The 20,868-nt window shown below is 35.7% G+C and overlaps 1 protein-coding gene and 1 long non-coding RNA gene across 2 annotated transcripts in view; one reads left to right on the plus strand and one right to left on the minus strand.

Moving 5' to 3' along the window:
* LOC140669328 (lachesin) overlaps window positions 1-20,868 on the minus strand; it is a 128,352-nt gene that overhangs the window by 20,989 nt on the left and 86,495 nt on the right. The window contains exons 3-4 of the mRNA XM_072899062.1: window positions 3,348-3,555; window positions 2,714-2,872 (exon numbers count right to left, since the gene is read on the minus strand). Of these exons, the coding sequence (XP_072755163.1) occupies window positions 2,714-2,872; window positions 3,348-3,555 (367 nt within the window). The remainder of the gene's footprint in view (window positions 1-2,713; window positions 2,873-3,347; window positions 3,556-20,868) is intronic.
* Window positions 1-20,868, plus strand: part of LOC140669332 (uncharacterized) — a 191,378-nt gene that overhangs the window by 13,772 nt on the left and 156,738 nt on the right. The window lies entirely within an intron of this gene.

The raw sequence follows: 20,868 nt of genomic DNA on the forward strand, positions 1-20,868 counted from the left end.
TTTGAAAATTTATTTTGCCGTGAATAATCTCTGTCTCAAAAATCTCAATAAGCTATAAATATTTATTGGTACATAAATTACACAAAAATGTATATGCCCAGATACTTGAATGGTTCTTGGTAACTTTCGACGGAGCTGCAAAAGTGCAGACTGGAAATCTCTTATAGTGATCGGACGGTACAAAGGTCCCCGAAACTTCGCAATACCCCGCGACCAGCGAAACTTTATTTTCCCACTAGTATTTGCGGACAGTTTCCGGCAAATAGGTTTGGCGGTTTATCCGGGATTTTGTCCACGCATACATGAACGAGAACATAGTGTCTGTGATAGAGAACAAATGCATCGTGAGAGAACGATAGAGGAGCGAACGTTCACTCATGAGCGAAAAAGATCGGCAGAAGAACGGAAAGAGTTGGCGAGCGAAAAAGGATAGCGGATAGCAGAATGCGAGAAGTTGAAGCGCGTCGAGAAGGGTGGATTGTCGTGACTGTTCGTGATTGCCGTGAGAAAAAGAATAGGATAAAAGGCGGGACTTTCAGGAGTAAAAAAGGGTCGTAGAAATCGCGAAGTGAAGCCTGTAGAATGGAAAAGTATGCGAGTGTAGGAAGAGGACGAAAAGAAAGAATTCGTTAATTAAAGTATAGAGCACCAGAAACAATACCTGAACAGTAAAGAAGCACAAGGGAAAGCACGGAGACGGAAAGGGGAACCAAAATAAGAAAGACGTAAGGATATTTGCGAACTAAAGAGGAACAAGCACGCGTTAAAGATATCTCTGAAAATCGAGAGAAAGAAAGAATACTGACTTTTCTTTAAGAAAATAAAATGAAAGAACAGATGGGCGCGTTCAAGTATAGAGTAAAGATTGAAATGGAAATAAACCGAGTACGATGTAGACGTCTAACAGAGAGTTTTCATGGTCGCAAAAGAAACGTACATGTTCGTAAGTTAAACAAAAAGATAGAAGAAACTTACGAAAGAGAAACTTACTTGCGTATTGACTAAAAAATCGAGAAAGTTAAAGAAGAAAAAACCGTATGTAAACGAAAAGATTATCATGATATTAAAGATGATTCTGGATCTTGCTAAAGGGAATAGTGAAAAGGAAATAAATATGAATCAAAGGAATAAAATGTGTAATTGTAAAATATAAGATAAAGAAATAAACACGAGAGAGAGAGAGAGAGAGAGAGAGAGAGGAGAGAGAGAGGAAGAAGGAAGAGAATGTAGAATACTAATTGTAAATAATATAATATAAACTCTTTCTCTCTCTCTCTCTCTCTCTCTCTCTCTCTCTCTCTCTCTCTCTCTATCTCCCCTCTCTCCCTCTACCTTTCTCTCTAATAACAAATATATTATAATGGAAACAATGTCAGATAAACATTAATGAAGGCATAATAAATTTCTATAGCAGATCATTTAAAATAGTTGGCAGATGATGTTTAATGAAGCGCAGAATAAACTGCACCCGTAGCGGAATAAATGTTTTCGCTGTCAGCAAAACGACATTATGCAAAACGACGGTCCAATAATTTTCGGAGATAATAGGGATGATAAATAGATATTGTATCCACGTCAGCGAATCATTATGACACGCGGTGTATTTAAATGACATTAGTACGAACCTAAAACAGAACGAAAAAGATCATCGTTCAAATTATCTGATTATAAACAATGTGAATAATAAATAATAATTATTAATAATGACATGTAAGTAGAGATAATACAAATTATATTTCAATCCGTTAATTTAAAAAGAAAAATAAATGATATTGTCAAAATACGTACATACATTTTTGAGTAGGAAAGAACAAGGTCAGATTGAAATGAAAAAAATGGTAAAAAGGGGCAAAAGAATATGGTCGCTTATTCTTATAAATTATCCTCTGGGTTCTTTGCGCAGGGACAGGTGCATAAAATGCGCACAAAGGGAAGCAAATATTTAACGGAACTGCATAGAGAGGCGGGACGGCTCAATAAGTTTGAAAGACAAAAGGATGATAAATTGTTATTGTACCCGTAGAATAAAGTCGCCGCGTTGTTCGAACAGGTGCGAACGAGGAAGCTCGATTTTCCTTGACGTTATTGTGCGAGACGCATAAGGGCTGAAACGCATATTTCACTTTGACGTCACCGACACGGTCGCATCGGCAGCTTCGAATGCAATTGCATCACGCAACGTAGCCGGGTGAATAAAGTCCGAGAGGCGGAATGATAAATCGTCGTTTCCCCGCGTTGAGTGAATCCGGTGTTTCAGCTGTGCGCGCGTGGGCGGTCGCTTTTCCTATGACGGCGTGGCGATTTTCAAGATGAGCGATGCGAATAAAATAAGTACGTCTATGTAGAAACGGTCGGAAATTTTCGCGCCACCTGACGCCTCACGTGCGCAAATTATGGAAAATAGTCTGTCATGCCGAGGAATTGGACGAATATCGCGAGCAATTGAATAGTTATCTGGAAATTTCGTACGCCACGCAAATCACTATCTATTTTATTAGAAAAATAAGAAATTGAATTAAATCTTTCTTAAGAGAAATATCATTTTATGAGAGAATATAGAACAGCGCGTATCTGAAAGGATATCATTATAAATACATTGACATACAAAGCCACTTTGCTACAAAGGATTTTAAAGCTAACGTCGCTAAGTTATTCCCCGTAAACCATTAAGCTTTCTTTGTACATTGTAAAAGACAGCCTGTAAGTAGTTTACCTTCCTGACTGTTTCCCAGAATAATCAACTCGCCGTCTTCCCTTCTCCAGGTGATGTTTGGCGTCGGTGACCCTGTTGCTTCGCAACGCAGCGAAATGTTGCTACCCTCCCTTACCACCATATCGGTACTCGTGCCGTAATCCAAAATATCTGGCGGAACTGTCGAATAAAAATTATGTGATGGTATAATTTTCAAACATATTTGCTCGAAAAAAAAAGACATAAAAATAATTTTATACAAATAATATGAATAGCAATCGTGAAGAAAAAAAATATGAATGGTACAGGGAAAACGCAATATAGAAGAGGCAATGAAGAGAAATCGATTGTCGAGTTCTATCTCGCGAAATATCACGAATTTTCGATATACTACCGTTTGGTGGTTTAAAGGTAACATGTAGCGCGGTTTCGAAAGCGATACCACAGGCGAAATACCCAGAAGCGGACTTGATTTTTCACCGGTCGTTCGCTTTACTGTCGAGCTCAACCTTCGAATTAAACGCGAAAATTTGGCAAAAAAAAAACAAAGATTTTTTTTTTTTTTTTTTTTTTTTTTTTTTTATCAAAACAAACAGTTTCCGAATGTTCTACTGCGATATTAATTTGGCGCGTAAGGCACAACCTGCGGACGAACCTACAACCTCCAAATAACCAGTCTGACTCTTCATCGGGTCAGTGTTTATCTGACACATATAGTTCCCTCGGTCGTTTTCGCGGACATCACGTATATGCAACAGCCATGTTTTGTGCTCGCTGTGCGTGACGCCGATTCTGTGATTCTTCGTTATCACATGATTGGCTATCGTCAGGATGGTTTGCGTGTCCACCCGCAGCCATGCCACCTGAAACAGAAAGCCGGTATGCCGCTTCAATCGTCTGGAACCCATCCATCACTGGCGGCCTTTTGTTTTCCGGCCAGTGTCATGTGACACCACGAAAACGCGTGTAATCCGTTACTACGCTACTATGGGGCAATTAGAACTTTTCGATGCTGAAAATCTTTCGTGAAAATTGATTTATTTTCATGGCGTTTATCTCTTTTCTGCGAATTAAAAATATTATAGAATGTCTACTTTAAATCAAAATGAAATTAAAATTAAACGTTTCGTTCACGCTAAAAACTTTATGTATTTATGCTAATTGTAAATATATATCGGCTTAAAGTCTTTTTATGTTATGGTAACTGTACATACTATATATATAAATGCGCAATTTGCCGAGCAATCGAGCAAACGAGAAAGAAATGGAGAAAAAAAAATTTGTTAGAAAGTAGGAAAGTGGAAAATTGCAAACGTCACGAAATCATAATACACGACGCGAAAATTTGATTAGCCATACATAAGTTAAAGAGGGATTGCAAAATACAAAAAATGTAATAATATAAGATCAAGTGGTAGGATAGAAATCAGCTACTCTATCTACAAACTGTAGTCGGACATTGTTACCATTCAAACGTTTCTGCATAGTCGGTTATTGTGAAGCGTACGACAATCGGTAAATGCGGCTTTGTTGGCATTGAATTGCGGACCGAACAGGCTTAGGAGCTACCTATTGATGGATGACGTAATGACTTTAATGACAAAGCGTCATTGGATCCTCAAATCCGACGAGTTTCCATCAGATGAGTCCTACCATCAAGCACTTTGTCGACCTACAATTGCACGTGCATTTTGCATTAAGCTAGAATTGTCATGTATACAAAGACGATTCAGAATGTATGTTGTGTATCCATTTATTTAGATAACAATGTTTAATTCTGTTTCAAATGAACAATGTTTTTTTGTGCTTTATATATATAAATTTGTAAAAACATTAAAATTTATAGATACAATATATATAATATCTACAAATTTTAATGGTTTTACAAAAATGTATTGACACAATGAGAAATATTTCAAATTTATCAACAGAAACACACATAAAGAAAAATGAGAAAAATTCTGTAATTAGTTAATATTATAAAACGATGAATTTGGAATATAAAATGTTCAAGTGTTCTATAAGTATATATCGTACACTCTGCAAACTTACGCTTGGCACCTTGCCACCGATCAGAATTTATGTCAATTGTTCTAGAAGGATATCGAGAGAAGCAAAACAACGTATGTTTGAAGAGTAGAAGAGCAATAAATTTTCTACGTAAAAGTATAAAGAAGGTCGTCGCAAGGAAATTGTGAAAAACGTGAAAGAGTAATAATCTTTATTCGTTAAAATTAAACATAAAGACAGCATTGTATATATGTATGTATGCGCATCTATTATTCTAAATCGTTGTCTTGGAAAATGAGATTTAAAGCTTGCGTTCGAGTGATAACTACCATAGATGGATTCACCGTCGATAGAATAGCTGTTGTTCCATCTTATCCTGATTTACGAACCATCGTTAGCGTTCAGTCAAGGTAATTGCTCCGAAACCGCAAGAATTCGCTCGACAAAGCCACCCCCGCGAAACCCCACCGTTTCCCGACAGACCCAGGAGCAAATTCTCGCGTCTACTTACAAAATCCCCTCTTTAATCTTTCTTCGAAACCTTCCTCCACTTTGTTCTACCGCTATCCGCTATTTTTTTATTTCGCTATTACATCCCCTTTCTCCCTTTGTTCACTGTCAATTGGATTATCACGATTTCGCTCGATTCCCTCGGCATAGTTTGATTTTTTTCTGAAAGAAATTATTCTGCCGTCTCCGATTTATACTTGGTTCTTTTATCTTTGTAATTACTTGGTTTATTTCGCAAATCATGCTATAAAATGTATGCAATATATAAGAGCGATTTATTAAAAATATAAAATTAAATCTGACTTTATATTTTAAAATCCTAAGGAAATTAAAACTGAATACTTATTTTTAAGTACTTAAAATTTTGTTTTATTTTTCTTTTTTTTTTTTCCGACTTTGGAGAACTTTGGAGTTGATGTGCTAAGAAGCTTATATTTCCAAAATCAGAAAATTGCATTGGGTTGACGTTAAGCCATTAGTGAAGAGTTCGCTAATGACTGAATCGTGTCTTTGAAAGTTTCGCTTCTTGCTCCGAAGAAGCAATTGTTCTAAAAAGATGTTCTAACTACATTATCTGATAAAAAAAAAAGATTAATGAAAACTATCAATTTGCTTATATTTGAAAAATATACTGGCAGATCATTAAACTCTCTATCGAGGCTGTTCTATTTATACACTTTCTCACATGTAGTGCGTCTCAAATGTAGTTGACGTTAGACTGCGTTAAAAGTCGCGTTGCGACCACACGGGAGCAATAATAACACATTCACTGTATTTAATGAAGCGACTATGTACTTGTGTTCACTTTGTGTTAACAGACTGTCTCGCAGTCGTCACGCGAGCGATTAACGTGCGCTGTCGCGTGAACAGAGTACATTTTCTCTTGCGAATATTTTTCTTGCTTGCTATTTAACCCCGGCTTTGTCTTTGATCTCTGTGTGTGTGTGTGTGTGTGTGTGTGTTTCTAGTCGATATAATTATAAATACAATTATCAATATATCTACACTAACAATAAGATTATACAGAGAGATGGCAGGAATGACAACGTATAAAAAAAGGTAACATATTGTGTAATTCAAAAAATATTTTTCAAGTTTTTGACATTTCAAATTTCAATCCTGAATCTCACGAGCTTTCTCTCTTTCTCTGCGACAAAATTCGTTGGTCCAGTCCGGCTAACCCATATGCGACGAGCTTTTTGAAAATCGCTGATACGTGTCCACCACGCGAACATAAAATCTGCATTGAAGTTCACCGGTCGAGAACGGCAATATGTCTCACGTCCGAGCATAGTCAGCCATGAAATACTCGAACAGAGTGCGTCAACGGAGCGTCTGAAATTCATTGTCCATGGCATGGCTATAGCGAACCATCGTTCGCGCTTCTATGTGATCACGGGACCGCGCAAAATGGAAACCACGTGCCAAATAAGCGCGTCTTTCCTCTTCTCGCATCCGAAATTGACGAGCCCTGTCGAGCGAACGTTCTCGTTGCCTTTTAACATATTTCGTACATACATACATAGGAGATCACACACAGAAGACTTTACGATAATACGTGTCATTCGGTAACATGGAAATTTCCAGATTGATATTTTATCCCCCTTTTACACGCGTGGAAGAACGTTGTATATGATTTTCGGCTAATCCGACAAGTTTACATGACAAATTGAGATTATATGAGAACAAATCTTCATGTACATGGAAAAAAAAGATGAAAATACATTTAATAAAAAAATTTCATATTTCAAAATACATGCTAACAAGCATGTATATATATATATGTACATGTACATACGATGTAATTCTAGTTTAGCATATAAAACATGATTTACAGGGGACGGAACGCGGTTGGTACGTCCCGATTTATGACATCACCGTGTATAACGCGTACAGCGTCCCATTATCTTCCGCTTCCGTTGTGTTGGTTGTGTTCCCATCGCCACTTTCGCCCCTAATGCTCAAACTGCAAGCGCTGTCAATCACTCACCCTCAAATCGTATCCTCTCCCGGACCGGCAACGCTAACAAAGTGACTGTGCCTTAAATATTTCAGCTCGCCCTTTTTTCTGCCCGCTTCACCCGACCGTTCTCTCGCTCTCGTTTCCGTGCCGTCGGTGGCGACAGAATGCAAATTTGTCCGCGTCCATTGGCGTCGGTACTACTACTAATCGATTGATCGGCTCTCGCCTCGAGGCATTGATGCATTCGTGCGATTAATTTCATCGAGGCAATGCCCAGGTTATTTGCAAGTCATCAATATTAAAGCGTTAGTCTTTCGGAAACAGATGATCGGGCGCATAATCTGTGACGGAGAAGATGCATTGTTTACGCGAGTAAGATGTAAAAAATTTCTTTCCGCCAAATTTTCGCGTTGTAGACGTCACTGATGCTAGTTACCTCATGGGTCAAACGTGCGCGACGCTATCTTTTTCTTTCTGCACTTTTAAACTAGGTTGTCTATTTCAGCGCAGAGTGGCTCGAAGGGGATCGTTTGGACAGCTCTCTGAGCTTTTATTATGGCAAGCCCGTACCTTACTTTGGTTATGATGGCTACGTAGAATACAGCCATGGTCCATAACGTGTGAAAAACGTGTATTAAAGAGTGCGGCTAGCTAGCGTTTGCTACTCGTGTGCAACGACGGTTCTATATGCAACCGGCGTGTGCGCGAAAAAATACTACTAATGTACCCTAGCGTCTCGCGCGTGTTACACATTTGAAAATTAAAGTACCGCCAGGGCCAGGTACTACGTGACGTAGTTTTGTTAAATTCACGTTCTCCTCTAATTAAAAGACATTTGTTTGAAACTGGCACCCATCGTGATCCGTTAGCGACAGATTTCTTTGTATTACCTCGCACTTTAACACTTAAGATCTTTTTATTACTTATTCGACTCTCCTTCGTTCTTCATTTATTTTTGATTCGGTATAAATAATCAATTTTTTTTTTTACTTTAAATGTATATTTTATATTTAATTAAAAGAGAGATCGCGCTTTTATATTGCATTCTTTTGCATAATTATTTTGAGAGATTTATTTTATTTATTAATATATTTATGAATAATTAAATTATCTATATTATATATTGACAAAATTAAAACATAAATTATTTCTTGTAGGCTTCTTAATTCTATTATATAGGTGTAAATATTTCTTTTCATTTAATTATATTACCCTGACTTGCTTGAAAGAAGGACAAATCAGTCAATCGCATTACTTTTATTCCTAAGTATTAATTTTCATAATCTTCTCAGAAGGAATTTCTATTTGATTTTAAAAGAGTATCATTTATACTTTTCTTATACTCTCTCTCTCTCTCTCTCTCTCTCTCTCTCTTTCTTATAATTTCTTGTTCTAATAGATAAAAAGGAAGTACGCGGTGATTCTGAGATTTATTTTTATTATATTAAGCTGCTTATTCTCTGGATCTTTAATCTTAAGTTATGACTTTTTTTTATATATATATGGTACTGTATAATTAGCGTCGTAACATTATATTTCTGACACATTTCGTATCGACCACTCTCGGAAAAATAACATGTCATCCCCCGACACTCGATTTTTCATTTTCGAGTTACTTTTTGCGGAAATGATACTTGTCTGTAGCATGAGTGGCGCTCGGTCTTGCTCGGTCGCGTTAGTGGAGGGTAAGGATGAATTGCCACGACGCGACGTAAAAGCGCATCGTTGTACGGTAGCGGCTGATGGAACAAGAAAAAAAAATTGTACCGAGATGAAAGCCGAAGATATCCTTCGCGCGGCCGTCGCCCAGCGCGCTCGCGAAAGCGAAATAAAGCGGAAAAGAATTGACGTGGAAAAAAAGAATTTCGCACTTCATCGTGTTAAGGATTAATAAGGGAGAATGCGGGCGTTTCTTGTCGCCTGAGAATCTTTTCGCATTCATTTCTCTCCCCCTCCCCCCCCCCCCTCTTTGTCCGTCGGCGAAGTAACGGCATTGTAACTTTGCATGTAACTGAATTCTGAAAACTCCAAGAGCATTAAAATGGACGAAGTGAAGTGCGAGGAAACGAATTAAATACCGACTTTTAAAAGCGCAAAGACTTTTTTTTATTCGCACATTCAGACTCGATATACTTAACAAACAACTGTGCCGTATATTTTACTTACGGCAATGCAAAGAGCATCATCAATGATAATTTGAAACGAAAAAAAGCAAATTTGGATATAATATGTTATTTTAATAATTTTTCTTTAAAGCTCCATCATGTTTGTGCGACATCTGGTGCTTCGAATATCTTTCTGCTTCAATAAATTTTTATTTTCGATACAATAAGTGAACTGTGGCATAAAACTTACGTCGGCGGATTACTTTCATAAAATAAATTGCGAGGGTAGATAGCGAAAGGACAGTCGTAAAATTTGATTGCTTTCTAAAACGCGCTCCGCGTAGTTTTACAAGCCAGACAATTAAAATGTGTCTCATAGATATACATATATATTTATATATCCAGGACGCATTACATAGATATTGAAACTATAAATGCAGAAAAGATAGGAGCGGAGCCCTCGTCCCAATTTAATTGCTTTTGCCGATTGTACACGCATTCTCGCTGTTATTGCCATTTAATCGTATAATCCAGTACGTAAAAGCGATTTTTTTTTATCAGATACGCATCGAATACGAGTTTTTACGTAGCGTAAATTTTATTCAGTTAGTATCACGTTGCTATTGAATGTAACACAAAAGTTGACAACAAAAGAATATTGAATAAAAAACACGCCACCGTATATACAGTTGAAATCAAATTTTTCTAGGGAAAAATTTTCATTACTCCCACAGAATTCACCGAGTTCGGCTGGCGCGGCACCAGAAAAATAATAACGTAACATTTCACTTCGAGCCGATAGACATCTTGATGCCTGCGTAGTCGTTCTAGGAAATATTACGGTCGATATTTTGGTGCAGAACCGAAAAGTTAGTCCCAAGGTGTTCATGACATTTTTATACGTTAATGCAACCTTTCCATATTTCTTCGCAGCACAATAATCCGATAATGACACTGATATATTAGAATAACGTTATTTCTTATACATATAATGTCAAAGCAAAAATAATATAATATAAACAAAAAAAGTTTGAATTTTGCTTTCTCTATTAAAATTATCATATTGATTATGTTAAGGCAAAATCGAAACGCAAGGGAATGGTTAATCTGAAAGAGTATGTAGATTTTGCGCGGACCGTATTCCAATAATAATTTATGGTAAGTAATTCCCACAGTCTTCGGAATCGAGTCCGCACGGATTCATTTTGAACTCGGAAAAAATGAAAAATTCTCCATATTACTTTTTTCCTTTTCCCCTCTCAACGCAAAATGGTTCGCTAAATGCAATCTATGGTGGCTCGCAACTCGCCTGTCGCGATTCGTTAACCAAGAGCGGAAATTGTTCGGCAATAAGTGCACGAAATACGTAGATGTAAAGTGCGAGGGTTGATTAATCTTACAATTAGCAATATAAAATCTTATACTTACATATTACGCTATAAATAGATAATAGGTAATCAACATAGGATAAAACGGCTTGAGAAAACTCAATCTTGGAAGAGAGTTTAGTAAAGTTCAATTTATTGCGGTTGACTGCACTTGCTCGATGCATTTATGTAAATTCTGTGTCGATTATGCGTCGCTAGGCACGATAACAGAGGAAGTTTCAAAATGTACTTGGTTTCAAAATTATCCAACCGTGGTGTATACATCCTAGAGTTTCTTGAACTGGTTAATTTATTCTATCCTTAGTATCATAGTTGTTTACTTCCAAGATTATACTTATACATATAAATCTTCTTTTTAGATAAATTAATTTATAATCTCTTAATTTAGTTAGTAAATAAATAGTATAATTAATTATTTTACGAAATATATTTTTTTAACGTATAGAATATTTAATTATATTTAATCTAATATCGATATTAATGTTATCTCATATCTGATATTTATCTTTCAACATAACATTTTTATAATAAAATTTTTATAAAACGAAAATCGTTAATAACAGAAGATTCCGTAAATGAAGAAACATTTTATCGGCGGAAAGCAATGTGAAAATATGAACGATATCTCCAAATGGACATCATGCCATTTATTAAACGCCGGGCTGATTGTGTATCTAAAAAACACAATCAGCGTTATGTAGAGATAATATCTGGGAGCAATATTCACGATTACGCGAAAAGTAGAATGCCGTTTAATTGGAACGCAACATTGTTAAATAATGCAATCTCAAAAATTGAAAAAAAAACTTGCCCGTTGAATGTCTCAATATAATTCACTATCGTGTGAATCAGTGTTTAACTCGGTTAATTAATAACGTCGACGTGACAGCTGGTATTGTTTCACGCATTCGTATCATATCGATGAAATTCATATGAGTTGTTATTATCGAGAAGTGTTTATAATCCTCTTTTATTACTGAATTTTCTATTGAACGAGATGTAATCGGGATATAATCGTAAATCTTGATATTTTATAATGCCACCAGTTTTGGCGATTGTCCACCTGTCACAAGCGATTGATGCTGACGCCTTGCTGACAATACTTTATTTGTACTTTATATCTTTGACACATTGCTAACTGCACTGTTCGTCGGTAATATTGAATCACAATATAAAAATGTCGAGAATAATATTTATAATCGCTTAAATGGATATATATATATATATATAAAGTTTTTTTAAACTGATCTATATACGGACAATGTTGTTGATCGATAGAAAAAATAGAATTGGTAGATTACCAATCTTGTAATAGCAGAACGCAATACGCAGTTGTATCTTTTCTACAGAAAAACAGAACAGCGTACTAAATATAACTCAAAATATTGGCAATTTTTTTCACCGGAAAACCTTGCTGTTCAACTAAATAAATCTAAAAACAGGACATAAAAAAAAAAAAAAAAAAAAAAGAACTAACGCAGTCAGTTCCTGCAATAATTACGTATTTCTAAAAGTTTTTATGTTACTGATTGTAAATAAAGTATGTTTCAGTGCATGTATACTGAAAGTATATACTGAAATATTTAATGTTGTACTCAACGTTTTATTATAGTATTTGGCAACTAACAGACCAAATCCTTTTATCAGTGATTTTATTCGTTCGCATAAAAAGAAATACAAGATGTATAAAGACTTTCTAGCATAGTTGGTGAACGCTTTTACACACATTGCTCAATATTTAGTACAGATGTACGATGTACATACATACTGGAGCAATGGGTGGCAACGCGTGTAATAGGTAGAGAGCGCAAGCACTGACCTTTCCTCAGTTCAAATCTGTTCTGCGAGCTCGACTCTCGGGCTCGGTGCCAACATCCTAATTATTCCTGCCCCGTTAAACCCGTTTAGTATATATCGATTTGGCAATCTCCGCCATTCTTCGATCTACATGTGCTCGTATACGTTACCGATATGTGAATATTCGCAGACTTGTACGTTCATATTCTTGTATATCTTGTGTCTCTCTCTTGTTAATTTCAAGCGAAGCGTACATTGCGACAAAAGATTAATAAATGTTGTAAAAATTTTTTTACTATCCGAGTCTCTCCTTTTTTATACGCGTAATATATAATATTTTTTGTTACAATAAGCCATGTAAAATATGTCTTTGTATGTCTATTATGATAGAAATTACTGGCTGGCGCATTCAACTGGAAAATTTACACAACCAGCATCGTTTCATTAATCGGAAGACACCGTGTCGTACACGCACTGTGGACAGACGGATGTATGTTAACGACCGACGATATAACACGCTAGCTGCTGGATCATTAACTGTTTATTCGCGTATAAAGCCATGAACGGATTCAATTGAGCACGTCAGTAACAGCGAACGATCTAGCGACTAGCGCGACGTTAGTGGCAATGAAATTTTATCGTTTGACTTATCGTTATGTATTATACATTATATATTTTATATATATATATATATATATATATATGGGTTTGAAAAAGTAAGTTTCGATTTCGCTATAGATTAAATAGAAATCCGTTGTCAAGTAATGATCAACGGGTAATGATGCATTTTAAGGAGATCTAATAAAATACGCGTAAAATGTAAAATACGATCTTACCGCAATTATTTGCCTTTTGAGAGTCATTGATGTCATCGAACTAAAATTTGTAAGATACTACTTTACATTCTCGTCTTTGACGTTTACAACGGGGGAAATTAGTTTCGTTGCCGCGTTTAACATTTCATTCAACAAAGACTAGATTAAATCAAAGGAAATGCGCTTAAATCGAAACTTTTCCAATATAATTAAAAAATACGAAAGTCTTTGAATAAAATGCACCAATAAAATAAAAAATAGATGAAAAAAGAATAGAAATAAAATAATATGTGAATCTTATGTGTAAAATGTTTCTTGAATTTACCAAAAGATTACTACGTTGGAATTTTAATATAAATATTTAATATAAATTTAATATAAATGCTTATAAGTAAACGTATAATAATCATGTTTAAAGTTTTGCATTATAACTATAAGACATATTCCACTATCTATTAGTAGAGTTACTTTTTGATCTCTTCGATCCTCTTCCCAATTCCAACATACGGTACAATAAACGATCTGTATGAGGCATAGCCAGCTATCTGCTCCTGTTGATCAGGATGCAATATTTTCAGGGGAATGATCAGCGGATTGCCAAACGAATATCTCTGTAAAGAACGAAATGAAAACGGCAAAGATATTTTCGAAAGTGATATTGCGTCGATTTTCTGAGTTTTATGAATAAAAAAAACAAACTCCTTTTATTTTACTTTAAAAAATATTATTATTTTTAGAAGAATTTAAAAGAGCACCTTAGGTATACGTATTTATTTTGCTGTGTATATTTTGTGTTTTTAAACAGATATTAAATGAATAACAGCTCTTTGCATTTATATACACTATAAAAAGGCCATATCACATAGAACATCTTAGAGTTCGATAATGCAATATTTCACGGCGATCAATTACGGATAGATAATCGATCTATGAAACGAGAACGCGAAATAAAAATTTTTCCCATTTCCAGAGAAAAGTACGATGGCGATGCACTCACTTCCGGTCCGAATTCAGGTGGCTAGGGTGGTGGGAGCACATATATTTCCTCGAGGGACAGAGAGATAGATCGGTTGACTATCAGATAATTAAATTCTCCCGCCGGCGAGGTGCCCCGAATATTTCTTGAGTATATCTCAAGTAAGAAGAAATTTAGAACGGTAATTATTTTTAAAAGCGGTCAAAAATTAGTAGAAAACCGCTAAGTAATGTAACTCGTAGCCGGCATTTATTATTAGTCTTTATGATTTTCAATAAATCGCGCGCTCGTTGACGCATTTCGTACATGTAGTTTACAATATAATACATTAATTTATATTTTATATTAAGAAGGGCAGAAATTTTTTATTCGGTTACATGTACCATCGCTCGAAGCGGCGTCGAATATTGTCGCTGCGGCGCCGAACTGCAAAAAAAAATAGTAACACGAAAAATGGCACCGTGCGGATCTTACAGTAGTATTTCACAAAAACGGGTCGGCATGGTGTCAAAATGCGCGATACATTGCGCCAGCCTGTTAAATAATAACCGACTATGCTCGTTCGCGCGTATCGCCCTTCCTCTTCCCTGCCCCGTGCAAATATTGCGCGTGTACCACCGCCAAGAAATATATAGCACGTAATATAAGAAAACGTATGTGCGCCGCAAATAGCGCAAATGCAGTATCGTTCGTGTCTACCAGCGTGATAATGGATTCAACGAGTTATCGCGAAGAGGCCTAAAGATCCGCCAGAAAGGATTCAATAATTCACACTCGCGTGTGAAGCCGGTATTTTGCTGCGATAACTTTGACACTCTTTCATTGACTTTTATATACCCCCTTTTATATACTACTCCGTTTCTACATCTTTCATTTTATTTATTGAAATGAAACAACTATTTTTGCAATTCGATTATGTAAATCTTTGACGAGAATTATTTTCGTTTCTAATGGTCACTTAAATGATATCTGCCATCTAGCTAATATTGCATCACGACGTTGAATCAATCGGAAAGAATGATTCAATCTAGTTCCTCTCATTTTCCTCCCTAATATATAGCATTCTTCTCGGATGCTTAAATTCCCATAGGAATTGCTTAAGTTCCCATAGGAAAGAAAACGATTTTCATCATGGTCTTATGGTCGACTTCATTATACGGAATGAACAGATAGGATAAAATTGAAACCGATTACGTTTTTGCCAATTACGATTGTGATACTTAAACTTAAGAGATTTCGAAAAATATGTTCACAGAGTGCAAAACATTCTTTTTTGCAGTATGTATATATTACAACAATTATTTTTAATTATTTTGTAATGACTATGATTGTATTCTACATTGAAAAAAATGATTTTGCAACTTTAACAAAAATTTTCTAGGTGTTAAAAATTAACTGAAACAGATAAATTATTAGCAAATACTGTGTGTGATACTGCATATATTTGCACTGAATCAATTTAAATTTACAGAGACAGAATTTATATCTGTACTATTAGTGTAATTTAGATAGAAAATTTGTCTACGATGCCTATCTTTAAGCCCTACTGTCAAGGACAATTATATTTGTGATTAATATTTGGCAATGGGATCTAAATTTTCTAGAGGTATTGCTACTATAAATTCTATACGTGACAAACAATATACCAACAGATACAAAAAGTAGCGATAAATTTTAATTGAGACATCTAGAAATCTATTTGCATTAGCAAAATATTATTTTGAGTATAGTAAAAAGATAAAAAGTTAACTTTTATAATTGCATGATTGCATCTGTTTAAACTTTAACAAATTTCTCAGTGAGATATTTGACAATTAAAAAAAAAAAAAAATATATATATATATATATATATATATATATATATCATTAGAGATATATTAGAGATCGATTCTTAATATAGGTAGCAACTATTCTAAGAAGATCTATCTTTCTTACTATATGCTTAACACTTGCGCAAAGAGCGTAAGACTCTTACCAGTTGCGTTGCCCGTTGCTTAAAGTTTAAGTTTCCTTCCAAGCTTAAATTGCACTTCGACCACTCGTAAGCATCATACTGAAGCCGTGCTTTCAGTTTAATTCGAGGCAACCATGAAGGAAACTAACAAAATGGTCGGCCGAAGTGCTTCGTACGCGTGTAACATCTTCTTGAGTATCATGGGAAGTGTTAGAAATTCTTGCTCTTAAGCAACACACTTTAACGTTTATCTCGGGATACTACGTACAGCACGATGTCAGATAATTACTCCAAGTTAGTAAGTAGTTAACGACGGGAAAATAAAACATTTTTCCTACGCCATTGAAAATAGTTTTTTGGAATAATCTGTGAAAGCATTTAAATTTATGCAAGAACTTAAATCTATCTCTAATTTAAAAATCACAATCTTCCTTTCTTGCGTGTTACACATCTCCATATAACTCTTCAAAATTGTTACATAGTATAGAAAGGAAATTGATAGGCTCTAATACATGAGAAGGAAAAATTGGCCAAACGAAGCACATAGTAATTTGTCAAGCCACGTTATCTTGAAATATCTAAATCCGTGCACGTGCCCTGCTCGAAAGGGAATCTCATTAATTATTCACGAGCAAATATCCGTGACGTGAGAGCAATTGACAATCGTTTCTGACGTTCAATGTGTAACCAGTAGCCAGTGAGGTAAATCTATCGCAAATATTAGACACCGTTGATCGTCCGTATATTGGTTATAATTATTTGCACAGCGCTTGGCTTCGATCGTATATCTTGTCTCGCAAGCCACTGATTAAGATAAAATCGATCGCCAGTAAATCACTCTGCACACAAGACGCTCTAATTCCTTCGTAATTATAGACGAGACACCCTGGGAGCGATAAAATCTGATTAATATATGCGATTTGCAAATATTCATGATTTGTAATATGTCTTCTCGGAATATAATGCAGTCTCTCTAGTATAGTATTGTATGATCTTGGCACAATGAAACTCAAGTAATAGTTTGACTCTGCCAACATCCGTCGAAGAGATTTGGGACGATAACAATAAAACCAGAGTTAGCTAAAGTTATTCAAGAAACGCTCGATTTTTATCTTCGGTCTTGTGCCAGAAACAATTAACCTTAACGATTAAGGTCAAATGTAAGAAGAAAGAGACTGTATTAACGCGCTACTCGCTCGTTACTTTCTCCAGGTTTTGTCGGAGGCTTACATCTATATAGAGGAACCTTTTTATCAGCAGCAACAAATACGCATACAGCGCACGTGATTACGGGATTCGCGAAAAAAAAGACATCGTCAATAATATGTATGTATTCCGTTATTTTCATCCAATGTTTCGCATTCAATGCGAATAATTTTCGCGCATATTTATTTTTGAGATAATGGAAAAATATAAATGTAAAACCATTACGCGGATATATACAAATATACGTGTGAGCATCGGTATGCATTTCTGTTGGATTATTTTTATAATTTCACTCTACGCATATATATCATATCAAAAACAATTGAATCGCCGCAATCAAATGTATCACTGTAAGTGTGAATTTTCAGTGATTATTTTATCAATTCGGAGGGGCACGAGGAGCGCGGTTAAATAACGAACTCGACAGTATAATAGTTATATCAATATGATACTATTGAAATAACAAGTGGAAGTGAATTAGTATTTTATTTTTCTACCGACACATATACATACATATACAATGTGAGAGTATCAATTCGACTAATTACGTCTTGGTAAACGAAAAAGCGGGCAACGTAGCAAGAGTATATACATGTTATACTGCAATTTAAATCTGTATTTTTGTTGACATAATAATACCTTTTACGCACGTATAACGAAACATTTCTCATTTTTCATTCTCATTTGCTATAATAAAATAATATATTTTTATAATTATACGTAATAAAAAACATATAATTATTATAAATAGCTAATAATATTTTTTTAATGCAATATTTTATTATTAAAGTTGTTTAACATGACGATACCAATAACTGTGAAATCCTATTAATTTTGACAATTATACATGTACATGTCCAAATTTGAACAGCAAACTTTAATATTTACCCAAAGCGAAATGAATGAAGACGAATACCTATATTGATTCATTCATGCGAGAGTACTGTCACGTATCGGACATGTATGCATCATAAAAAAAGATGATAGATTGAGAGTAATGTTTTCATCGACCTACTTTTCATTCGTAAGTTTATATCGAAATAAAAATGTTGCACAACCGATCTGTCTAAATTTATGTATCTTGCGAAATTAATTAGACTAGAAAAAAGATTGCTTTAAAATGGTAATATTTTTTGTGTCAGAGTATTTGTTGAAGGGATTAAAGCTACAGATAATTCTTTTATTTCCTTTCTTTCTTTTATTCTTTGTAAGAAAAAATATAAGAGACGATTAAAAACGGATCTAGCAATCCCTTGCAGTAAAACATATGATTGTACTCCGCGTACAATCTGACCTTATCATTTATCAGAACTAATAAATTACGTGCAGTACGTTAGATAAAGATTTGTGACGAACGAAAAAAATCCAAAAGGGACGAAGTAACAGCTCTATCTCTATTAATTCTGATCGTAATAAAGTTTAGACACGCGAATCTGCCAAGAAGAGTCAATATTTCATATAACGCGTACACGTCCACTTGAATACACATGTACGCGTGTACACACATACACACACATACATCTATATGTTTTCTAGAAAGTGGTTAAATTAGTGACGTTCGTCCATTATACGTGATGAATACTTTAACAGACTCGTTTCTCCAACGTAATTTTCCTAGACGTCAGTGCAGTGTGTGTGTGTGTGTGTGTGTGTGTGTGTGTACGTGCATTTGTGGTCGAAATTCGCTTCCAAGATTCCGATAACAGGCCAATACGACCGAGTGTTCGGCACATAAACTCACCTGGTCCTCGATGCGACGACGGTAAGTAACCACCGAGTAAGCTCGTCCGATTTTAAGAGGGCCATGAAAATGGGTTCGCGGGTTTAACTGAACGGATGCCTTCTCTGCACTTTCGCCATGATCGTACGACGATGCGGACGGTGTCCTCCGCCGGGATTACAAGACGGATACGAATGTAATCCAAAGGCAAGTGGCCACGTGGGATCGTACACGGCGCGCATTCGATCAAATGGAAAATGTTTCGCTTTCACGGTTGCCCAAAATACTTTCCGGAAACACGAAGTTAAGTCGTTTTGCTTTATTTCGATAGCTCTTACGATTGTTACCGTTTTTCAACAAGTGCCGGAAAGAAACATGATTTCTCTAACAAGGTTATAAAAGTTGTAGGTTGCGGTGTTATCTCTTGAAATGTGAATCGTTGATGTAACAAAGAAAAGCCAGCGATCTTTTGAGGGAATTGGTTGATAATGATATTTAGAAGAAGAGTCGAGGAGGTTCCATGATCTACTGCGACAAGCGACGCAATAGAAACGTCACGAGCTGTATCACACAATATACTGCAGACGTCAGAAATAATATTTTAAAGTCCCTTCAGGCTATAAAGGGTTGAACTACACTGTAATGATCGTTAGAAAACGAGCGTGTGCCCGAGAGGCGTGCAAGCTTTAAACGAGTGAAACTAGGAGCGTGACAATATGCAGACAATGGTAATAACATTGGGCAGTCGTGACTATTGTATCTCGTTCCGAGAATTCTCCTTCGAATGCATGTGGTCTTTCGAGCGATCACGATAATAGTATACGCGATAAATGTTTCGTAACAGGCATATGAATTCGCAATGATATGACAAATAATTTCTCTCCGCAAATTACAAATTAGCAGAAAATTGAGCTCGCGTTTCTTTTTATAAACAATTTATGTAATAGATAAATAAATTATGTATATATATAAAGCGGAATTAATGTCGCGACACGTATCAGCAATGTAATATTAGACGGATGATATATTAGATAGTAGACAATAGTATCTGATAGCCAAGACAAATGATATCGGATGTCACGGATAAAGTTCTTATTTCTGATCGCACGTAACTTGCACCTAACCTTGATCAATATAAATGCATTTCTTTTCTTTCGTACGCACATCTTGCTTCTCATATCATTGCAGCGAAATTAGTCATGACCGCGATAATACAGCAAGACCGGCGAATAATAGTCGGCAAGTATCGATCTCATGCAAAATGTGATTAACTGCTTGATGGCTACCATTATGGGTCTTCGAATTTGCATGAAACTCCAATCAATAATTCAGAAGTTCGATTAAAGCGCGTAATCAGAAGACAATTTTTCATCGCGCAATGACATCGCGTGTTTTAGTCGTTCTCGCAAAATGCTTATATAACACGCGTCTAAGATAATAAAGATGGTAAGAAAGGTCTTACGGATCCAACGCGACTATACAATTATTATATGTATATTTATCGTCGCACAAAACGTCAGCGACACACAGCTTTCGTTAATATGCTGCACTTCGCGCACAGTCGGGCAGCTTCAAATGACGAGATATATCGCACACTCACGGGCAGTTACGTAATACGGCCAACATTGTCGAATCTTCATTGTTAGCACGGCGGAGTGTAAATGCGGCAATAATCCCGAGGTGATATATAATTATGTCTTACGTGGCACGTTATTACAGATAGGCTGTGTGT

This window comes from Anoplolepis gracilipes, chromosome 9 (genome assembly GCF_047496725.1).
Source record: "Anoplolepis gracilipes chromosome 9, ASM4749672v1, whole genome shotgun sequence".
Classification (NCBI taxonomy): Eukaryota; Metazoa; Arthropoda; class Insecta; order Hymenoptera; family Formicidae; genus Anoplolepis; species Anoplolepis gracilipes.